Source organism: Trichomycterus rosablanca, chromosome 9 (assembly GCF_030014385.1).
Source record: "Trichomycterus rosablanca isolate fTriRos1 chromosome 9, fTriRos1.hap1, whole genome shotgun sequence".
NCBI classification, from domain to species: Eukaryota; Metazoa; Chordata; class Actinopteri; order Siluriformes; family Trichomycteridae; genus Trichomycterus; species Trichomycterus rosablanca.
The window spans coordinates 6,699,406-6,710,135 of NC_085996.1; the positions used below are offsets into that span (position 1 = coordinate 6,699,406).

The following is a 10,730-nucleotide window of genomic DNA, read 5'->3' on the forward strand; positions in this document are numbered from 1 at the left end:
AGTTCATGGACAGTTTTGTATCTCCAATACACCTCACTTGCATGTTTTTAGACTGTGGGAGGAAACCGGAGCTCCCGGAGGAAACCCACACAGACAAGGGGAGAACATGCAAACTCCACACAGAAAGGACCCGGACCGCTTCACCTGGGAATCGAACCCAGGACCTTCTTGCTGTGAGGCGACAGTGCTACCCACAATCTTATTTGCTTTTTGTATTTCGAGAAGAGTTGCAGAAATTGCTCCTTACAAGTGTATGTAAACTTATGTCTTTGGATGCTGTTTATAAAGACATGTAAACATGTCCTTTTTTGTAAAGATCTAAGGAATGTTTGCTGAAGAAAGATCTGAATGTTATTTGGTAAAGATTAGCAAAATGCTAACGTGAGTAGGGCTTCGGTGAGGGTGTTTCTGGGAAATGTATTTTATAGGGTTATTATGGTACTAAACAATAATATAACAACACATGGTGTATATTAGAACTCTGTACTATTGTGACCAACGGCACAAAAGCCCGTCAGTTATTAGATATTGTTTAAATAAATAAAAAGGGCAATATTATAAACTACACGCAGGCGAAACGATAACAAATCCTCCCGGATGTTAACTGAATGAATCAGCGTTGAATCGGTTGCAGGTCTGTTCTATTCCACTAATGGAGGAGTCGATTCTGAATCAAACTCATCAGACCCCTGCCTTTGGTGAAAGACTGAGTCGATTCAGAGAGCCGATTCCATATTATCCTCTTGAATCCTGACTACTGAACAGTAGTTACAGGACCTTTCTTGGTCAGTTGTATTAATTGTACACCCGGTCAGATCGATAGCACAGCTAAAATTCGAACTTAAGAGCTTGGGTTATCAGTGGTGGTGGGCTAGCGTGTTTTGAAAAAAAATAAAACGCTCATTTTAATTTTACATTGTACTTATCATTATTATGTAGTTCCAAATAAGGTATTGTTCAAAAGCATATACAGTTTTTAGGGTTATTCTTTTCTAACAGCACAGTCCAGCGCACAAGATTCCCATATTGTTGATTTTCAGCAAGATTTTCAATATAATGGAAATACAATCGGAGAGTAGAATCATGTGAATCGAATCCCAGTCCTGCACATGCGCAGAATCGACTCCCAGTCCCAGTCAGTCGTTTGACAGCTGTACATTAGCAATTGTGAATGCTACGATGTAAAAAAAAACACTTAATTTTAAACACTTGGTTTTGCTATCGAATTAATTCTAATAATGCATGTACAATTACATATTTAATAGGTGCAGAAATGTGTTATCAGATTTGGAATTAGATGGATATTTTGACGAGTAATAAAGCTAGCATAGCAGCTCATGTTGAATTAGACTGGGTAAAGCCGCTGGTTTTATTTCTTTATTCTCTGGTAATGATTTTTGTAAATAAAAGTTAAAACCCGAGTAACTGATGTTCCAGGTGTGCAGTAAATTCATCTAAGGTAAGTATTTGTACATTACTGTTTATTACTTTTCGCATTAAACTGTTATATATTCTCATATATTATATTATTGGAATGAAAGAATTTGAGTTCCTACATTTATTGTGGCTTTTTTTATCTGACCAAATAGATCAATATAAATAGGGCTAGTTTGACTGCACACATTAGACTTAATCACAAACATCACAGAAAACAGTTGTTTGTAAATACAAAGCGCGTGGAACAGTGGTTGCTTGGACCAAGGTCAGAAAGAAAACCCAAACATCCGCCTTATTCTGAGTGATAAATTGTCTAGATCAGCAAATGTTGTCCATGAACTACACAGGTCTGCCTTAATCAACATTTGTTTGTTTGTTTGGTTATTAGGATTTTAACGTCATGTTTTACACTGTGGTTACATTCATGACAGGAACGGTAGTTACTCATTACACAAGATTCATCAGTTCACGAGGTTGTATCGAACACAGTCTTGGACAATTTAGTGTCTCCAATACACCTCACTTGCACGTCTTTGGACTGTGGGAGGAAACCGGAGCACCTGGAGGAAACCCACACGGACACGGGGAGAACATGCAAACTCCACACAGAAAGGACCCGGACTGCCCCCACCTGGGGATCGAACCCAGGACCTTCTTGCTGTGAGGCGACAGTGCTACCCACTTAGCCACCGTGCCGCCCAATCAACACTTGGCACTGTCCTCAGTGAAACAAGTGGTTGCCTAGTGGTTAAGGTACTGGACCAGTAATCAGAAGGTTGACGGTTCAAACCCCACCACTGCCAGGTTGCCACTGTTGGGCCCTTGAGCAAGGCCCTTAACCCTCAATTGCTTAGATTGCATACTGTCTCAGCTGTAAGTGGCTTTGGATAAAAGCGTCTGCTAAATGCAGAAAATGTAAAATGTAAACAAGCCTTATATCACCATGTACTAAGCGGCTTCTGTGTGAAAAAAAAATGTGTTTGATGTTTGGATGAAGGATTAAATCCCAACAACACTGTACCTGCTGTAAAGCACAGTGGTGGTAGTATTATGCTCGGGAGGCGTTTTGCTGCCAGTGGAACTAGTGCATTGCAGAAAGTAGACGGAACGTTTATCAAAACCTTTTTGGAATAAATAACAGTTATGTCTGTACTTAAAAACAACACAGAGTTGTAGAACCAAATATTAGAGGCTGATTTTTAGAAAACCTACAATTAATTAATTTTGGATGAAGCTGTGTGTTCCTGTCAACAGTAAATATTCACGCTTAATGGTATCAGAGCTTCTGCAGTTCAGCACATATGTTTAATTCTTTTATTAAAGAATGTCTGCAGGATTTTGACCTAGTGATGTGGTTCTTTTCTTTCAGAATCCTTGTTGCCGACATGCCGTCCGACCCAGAGGAGCTGACGGGGAAGAAGAAGAAGAAGCATGTACGATTTGCCCGGCTGCATGATGACGATGTGCATGATGATTATGCAGAGCAGGAGGAAGAAGACACTCTGTTTGAAAAACGAAAGGATGTTAAAGGTGGCCTGAAAAGTGCCCTGAAGGGGGGTAAAAGGCTCTCCCGTCCAGCTGAGGTGGACATAAAACAAGGTGGATCTGATGGTGGTGTTTGTCGTCGCTGGATGATCACCCTCACCCTCTGCTCTTCATTTTTGGGACTGGTAACTAGCACTTATTATGAGATTTGTCATATTATCATTAAACGTACTTTAAGAATACACACAATCACATGCAGGCAAATTTTATTAGTTTTCTTAGGATGAATTCAGATTGGGACATCAGTTATAAGCAGAGAAACTGTTTGTCAGTTTAATAAAAAAAACATTCAAGAGAATTAACAAATTACTGATTGTTCTTTTTAATGCATTTTACTAAATGTCCCAACTTCTCTGGAAATTAGGTTTTCTTAAAAAAGAAAAAGCATCAGCAGCTATCAGCAGCATTTAATTTACATCTAGGGAAAGTTCTGTCAGCATTCAGATGTGATTCTTTATGCAAATTTCTTGTACATTCTTCCTGCAGTTTGGCTTTCAATGTAGCAACACGTTATGTAAATGCACTGCTTGTAAGTCCATATGCTGTTAGAATTGGCTCTCGTCTGATTCAGGAGGTTCATTTAAATAAAGCAAGACATTAATCCTGTTTAATATGTTTCCTGTCTGACAAACCAGGCATGAAAAGAAAAAACCTAGCATGTGTTTTTATATTATTGTCGTGATCGTTTTATCAGCATAAAGACCTGAGGGACTTTGATAAGGACTGTATCGTCATGACCAGATGATTGGATTATATCACCCAAATAGTAAGAGAGGTCATAGCTAAACACAGGGTATGATAGGCCTGATCAAATGCAGCACTGTAGTAATAAACACTGAATGGTATTATCATTTTGTTGTTGTTATAGGGGATGTGTATCTCTGTGCTCGGCCCCACGTTGGAAGACTTGGCTACTAATGTCAATCAGAACATCAGTAACATCTCGTATATCTTCGCTGGACGTGCGAGCGGTTACATAGGAGGATCACTTCTGGGAGGAATTCTCTTCGACCTTATTAACCCTCATCTACTGCTGGGTACGACATTCAGCACTTCAAATAAATATAAATCGATATGATTGCAAAAACTCTTCATCATAGTGTTAAATATTCTGACTATACTGGATGTAAAAAGGCTCATTGGCTTGGTTTCCACCTTCCTTGCTTTGTGGAAAACTTTCCCCCTTTTGCATGGTCCTAATTTGGATATGCTCAATTTCCCTGCCCACTGTGGTATAAAAATGGCACTTTGGTCACTGGTTGAACGAGGGGCCAGACCGATGGCACTGTGGGGACTCGAGACCTGGAGGGTGTGGGCTAGCAGAATGCATCTAGGGAGCGCCTAGTCACCGGTCTTAAAGGTTTGCTGGGTTCTCACAGGCATTTACTTATCTGTCCAGCAATGAGCAGTAATGTGTGTAATGCAGTAGCTTAATAAAACAAAACAGGAATCATGAGAGAGGAACAAACTCAGAGCCCACGACCACACCACCCTGAGAATACCTGAGCTCCTCTCGAAAGCTAAGCAGGGTCGAGCTTAGTTAGTACTTGGATGGGAGAACGTCTGAGAATCTGGTGTGCTGTGCGGTTTGCTGGGCCAGCTGTGGTCTAGTGGTTAAGGTACTGGACCACGGAGCAGAGGGTCGCTGGTTCAAGCCCCACCACTGCCATGTTGCTGCTGTTGGGCCCTTGAGCAAGGCCTTAACCCTCAATTGCTCAGACTGTATACTGTTACAGTAATGTAAGTCGCTTTGGGTAAAGGCGTCTGCTAAATGCTGAAAATGTAAATGTAAATGTTGCAGCTGTTTGGCCCTTATTCATAAATTACTTGGACTGTATTGGGTCACGAGTAAGCAAAAACTTGGATAAAAGTGTCCCAAATATCAAACTATTGTACTTAATATTACCTTTAATTAGTGCACTCTGAATGGTCTAGTTCCACACAATGTAAGCAATGTGTGCGTGAGCAGAAATCAGCAGGTATGATGCCGGGCAGTGGCGGCTGCTGGTCTTTCAAAGAGGGGAAGCTCATTGTCGGCTTACATCATAAAATTTGTCAATTTATTTATATATAAATGTATAAATTCTCCCCTTTGTTAGTTTTCAAGAAAATGGCATGAAATGGGTTGCAGCAGTTTGTCTTCTCACTCGCAAAATCCGCGATGGTACTGAAGCTCCCAGCGACAGCTGTCAGTCAAAACGGGATTCAGCCTTTCGACTGATCCTCCAATCATCTTGCAGAAGCTCAGCGTCCAGACCCGCCCACAGCCCCATTGACCCCCAGAGACTCTCAGCGTCCGGGGGCGGGACAAAATCGTGGCATTTATCCAATGACCGGCGAGTTTCCGCCCATGTAGCCCCATAGAAGCAAAGAGACGCTCAGCGTCTGCGGGTAAATGCATTGACGCTCCGGGAACGTATGAGTTAAGTTAACAAAATCGAGTCGATTTGTGATAAGTAGCTGATTCTGAACGAACTCGTCTTTGAGATGAACGTGTTCTAACGCATTTGTAGTCAATGGAAGGTTAACACAACTGTACATATTTGACTATTTAATTTTTGACATTTTAGGGGAAGCTGAGCTTCCCTTGCAGTCTTACAGAAATCACCACTGATGCCGGGTGAGGGTAAAGTAAGAAGAGAACTATTTTTGAAATATTCACTTCCAAGGTTTGGTTTATTTGTGGACATACATTTGAAATGGTGCTGTACGCTAGTTGGTGTGGGTTTTAGAAAACATGTAGGTGTGGCTGTGCCTTATACAAACCCAAAATGCTCAATGATATTTCCAAGATGCAAATTTCATGAAGAGAGTGACCGAAATTAGGGTGCTGTTGTCAAACCATGTAGTCATGAAATCTGTATATATTGCGGGTCAGAATTTCTAATGTAAAGGGTGTCCCAAAATTCACGCAAGAAGTAATTTTGATAGCGAACACAGGTTTTTAATAAAAAATTTTACATTTTTAATTGATTCATAAAGTATACAGTATAGGGTTACGTATGGAATAGCATATCGGGTAAATGGCCTCCACGGCTTTGCTGGCACATACGCACTCTTTTGTCGAAATTTTCCATGACATGGCTGAATTTCTTTGATACAGCGCTCAATTTCCTCCTTCAAGGCGTGGGTGGTCGTGGGCTTGATGGCATAAACCTTAGACTTCCAAAAACCCCAAAGAAAAAAGTCCAACGGCGTTAAATCGCATGATCTGGGCGGCCAATTCTGATCACCAAAACGGGAAATTACACGACCAGGAAATGACTCATGCAGTAATTGAATTGTTTCTCGGGCTGTATGGCATGTGGCACCGTCTTGTTGGAACCACATGTCATCCACATCCATATCTTGCAATTTAGGCACAAAAAGCTGGACGGCCAGAGTGTCTAAGATCACTAATTGATCCAGTCTCACTGAATTTTTTAATGAATCTCTTCACAGTTGATGAAGTTAAATCACTATTCTGACCATATTTTGTACGAAAATTGCGAACTGTAGCTGCCAAACCTTCATTATTTTTAAAATATTGCTCAACAATGAAAACGCGTTGTTCTTTCGTGTAGCGCTCCATTTTTAATAACCCTGAACTGTGAGCTGTCACGCTGTCTTTTTTTTCCGTTGGCAACACTGTTTGTGTGTGTGCAGGATTTTCCATGCTGATGACGGCGTTTGGCATGTTTGCCACCCCATTTTGTAAGAAGGCCCTTATCCTGACTGCTCTGGTCTCCAGTGTGGGTATATCTATGGGGATCCTGGACACAGGTAAGAAAACAAGTGAAGTTTCTCCTGATGGCTGATCTAGACTTACTTTTGGACCAGAAGGGCATTTTCTTTCTTGCTCTGGTTATCTAGCAGGCTTTATGGAGTGTGAGCTTTCAAATGACCCTTGGAAGTAAATGGTTTCTGAGTTCTTAAAGAACATCAGGTTGTAACCGGTGCTTTTATTGCTTTATGGATTTGTTTACCTAGTGCAGAGATTAGAGCCCTTCCCTCCATTTCTGCTGAGCTGCTGCTGTACTTTTAGGTAAACTCAACTAGCCTAGATAGCCAAAAGTATGTGGACACCTGACCATGAGCTTGTTGGACATCCCATTTCAAAAACACCATTGTGGCTTTAACAACCTTTGTATTTGTAAAAGGCTTTCAACAAGATTTCTTTGGGTGTCTGTAAATTTCTGAGGTTGAAGGCCCGGTTTGCTATCGACATTCTAGTTCATCCCAAAAGTGTTTAATGAAGGTGAAGTCAGGGCTGTGTGCAGGCCACTGAAATTCCTCCACACCAAACCATGTCTCTATGAAGCTTGCTTTGTGCACAGGGGGACAGTCATGCTGGCACAGATTCAGGGCCTTCCTCAAACTGTTTGCACAAGGTTGGAGGCACGTATGTGACATATTTTACATAGTTGATTTTATACTCCTGTTTTTTTCTCGTTTCAGGTGGAAATGTGTTAATTTTGAACACGTGGGGTGAACACGCCGGTCCTCACATGCAGGCCCTTCACTTCAGCTTCGCCGCCGGAGCGTTCATCTCACCCATCATCTCTAAACTGCTGTTCGGGCACCACGCTGCCATCACTAATCAGAGCTCTAACTCCACTTCTGATGCCCTATTTTTCTTCCATGGCAAAACCTCCCCCATCACCCTGCCGTCCATGTGGGCGTACATGATCATTGGTGTCTTCATCCTGCTCATTTCTTTCATCTTTTTTGTCCTGTACTCGCAAAGTTCCTCATCCTCCAACCAGTCATCAGCATCAACACCAGAGAAACCTGCGTTCTGCTCTAAACACCACAGAGCCTTAATCTCATTTCTGGCGCTCTTCTTTTTCTTCTACGTGGGCGCTGAGGTGGCGTACGGCTCGTTTATTTTTAACTACGCCAAGGATTACGCCAAGTTGGATGAGCCACACTCGGCCGGGTTAAACTCTGTCTTCTGGGGCTCCTTTGCTGCCTTTCGGGGTCTAGCCATCTTTTTCGCTACCTGTGTCTACCCAGGCACCATAATCTCTGTCAGCTTAGTATGTTCTCTTGTTTCGTCGCTGTTATTAGTGCTGTTCAACAGTCACCAGTTGGCGCTGTGGAGCTGCACCGCTCTTTATGGGGCCTCCATGTCCGCTATTTTCCCCAGCGGGATCTCGTGGGTGGAGCAATACACCACGGTAAGCAGCAGATCAGCCGCAGCATTCGTGGTGGGTGCAGCACTTGGAGAAATGGTGCTCCCGGCTACTTTGGGTTTCCTGTTGGGGCGGATCCCAAATCAACCACTCCTCATGCACATGTCTCTCGGAACCGCCATCATTAACTGCATCTTGTTTCCTGTGATGTATAAACTTGGCTCGTCATCGGTGGCCCGAAAACAGCGAAGCAGAACACGCGTCGGAACCACCGACAGCGAGGACCGGCAAGCGCTGCTGGATTCTGTTGTTAATGACAATATCGAGGAGGCAGAGCTGGAGGACGATTCTGAAATTGAACAGTGGAACGATGCGGACTTCGAAGTGATTGAGATGGAGGACGCCAGTCTAGCTAACTCACCCGATAAAGGTCTCTCATCACCGTCTCACAAATCGCCTTCGTTTGTCAAGCCCTCATTTGTTTCCACCGATCCAGCGACCGACACTTTAAACTCTACCCACAGCTCGAGTGAATCTCCTAAACGCAAACTGCTACTGGACTGAGACAAGAGTGAATAAAAACAAAGTTTAACTACAACAATATGAACCACAGAATGATTGAAACATGGCTTTCATCTAATAGCTCTTTATAGCATCTTTAGGCTGGATGAGCCAGAACTGATACATGCAGTAGAAGTGCAAATCAGCGGGTACTGCAATAAAAATCACTTGTTTTGTTTCGATTTTTATTCTTTATGCTTTATTCTTTTAAGCTTTCAGTTTTTATGACATGTCTAGAATAAGAGGAATAGAAAAAATGAACTTTATAAAAGACAATGCTGCTGCAGGTCTCAAATTCTTTTGATTTGCTTAATCTGTATCTCAGACTACATCATGATTAAAAACAGTTATTAGACACTACAAACCAAAACTTCCATAAAGTTAGGATATTATGTGAAATACTAATAAAAAGAGTGTAGCTGCCAGTCTTCTTGGATACGTGTCTATTAACTATGCTTATCTGGATTTGTGCAGTTTATCCCATTTATCATGGCAGATCAAGCGGCTGTTTGTGGGGGTCTAAAATTATTGAAGCCATTGTGGTCCTCGGCCACACAAATCTTTATGTATTGTTTTATATCCTTGTACTCCTTGTAATCCTTTGCCATGCCAAAATTTGATTGTTGAGATCCACAGACAGTGGATCTATTTGGCCCTGGACTTGGTTGTTTTTTGTTCTGACAGTAGACCCAGGTGTCCATTTGAGTTCTAGACATGTATCAAGGATTATTAAAGCAATCTGGATGCTCCTGACCATAATTTGGAGCGCCACAGCAAAGGGTCTGAATACTTTTGTGTATCCACAGTAAATTCTGCTGAACAGTAGTGTTTAGGCTGCGTGAAGTAAGCCTAACAACATAGTGTAAACAGCATAGTGTGTTTACATGCACAGAATAATGATTTGAAAATCTGATTTTGACAACAGAGCTCCACTCTTTACTGCTTTGCCACCGGAGCATCCAACACCAGGGTTTTGTAAATGTGTTGGAGCACAGCCGTTTAGCTGAGTTATTTTACACAGTTGATTCTAATTGGCAGAAACACTCGCTATAGCCTTGAATCGTTTCTGATTCAGTACAATTTTACCCACAGCTATAAACTATTTAATAAATATGTAGCAACGATTTACTATCAGTCAGCTGTAAATGTCTTTTATGGCTGTACTTATTACAGATGACATATAAAACGATGTATCTGATCTGATTTAATCTCAAATTCCCCTATTACACCATGGCCATAGTGGTCTCTTCCTGATTACACCCACTCCACAAAGCCGCACTTCTACAGGTTTCTGTTTAACAATTTAAACTGAATTTTTTCCTGTCCTTTTGTCTTTATTTTACGGTTCTGATTGTTTTTAGAAATGCTGAGAGCACTTGTGAAATTTTATTGTGATATTTAATTTATTTAAAACAATTAAAATGTTACATTCTGTACCTGAGCTGATGTAAATCTGCACATGTTCAGTATGTTCTTTTTATTATTAAATGTGTTTTTTGATTGATATCTCAAATCACCAAAATAAAATCCTAATTTGAAGGTTTTAGACAGAAGAAAGACTGTGTTATAAATGTAATAATAATAATTTGTAATAAACAGAACAGAATGGGCCAATCAGATGCTTGTTGCCATGCAGCTCTTGTCGGATGCTGTGATACTGTTGGTCGATGTGAAGAACACACAGGCTGGTGCAATAGACCTGACGATTTCAATGATCTATTTACAAAAAAAAACAGGATTTTATTGTTTATTAATCGTATGTTTAGTTCTGTACGTGTCCTGAGATGATGTTTAGAACGATGTTATTGTTAAATTGTCTTTTATTTTGACTACTTTTGCACTTATGACTGGAATCATCACATGCCAAATAAAGTGTCCCAATATTAATGTTTAATGTTACTGATGGTTGTGTCCCAATGTTTCAAATAAATGATTTATTTTCTTCTGAAATGTCACGATTTATTCAAATACACTTTTGTTTGTTACCAAAACACCTGACCATCAGCGTACTCCACATCCTTCTCCAAAAGCTGAAAGATGACTGTCATAGATTTTAAAACATAAAAAATGAAA

General features: G+C 41.0%; 1 protein-coding gene across 2 annotated transcripts; it reads left to right on the forward strand.

The window, feature by feature from the left end:
* The first annotated feature begins 1,391 nt into the window (after positions 1 to 1,391).
* mfsd4b (major facilitator superfamily domain containing 4B) lies at positions 1,392 to 10,730 on the forward strand. Of its 2 annotated transcripts, XM_063001042.1 has the most exons (5): positions 1,392 to 1,459; positions 2,807 to 3,107; positions 3,851 to 4,019; positions 6,628 to 6,744; positions 7,420 to 10,730. In XM_063001042.1, exons 2-5 carry the CDS (start codon positions 2,823 to 2,825, stop codon positions 8,658 to 8,660), a joined length of 1,812 nt encoding a protein of 603 aa, XP_062857112.1. In that variant the 5' UTR covers positions 1,392 to 1,459; positions 2,807 to 2,822; the 3' UTR covers positions 8,661 to 10,730. The 2 variants fall into 2 exon arrangements, with proteins under 2 accessions (XP_062857112.1, XP_062857110.1); XM_063001040.1 differs by lacking the exon at positions 1,392 to 1,459 and having other exon boundaries at positions 2,729 to 3,107.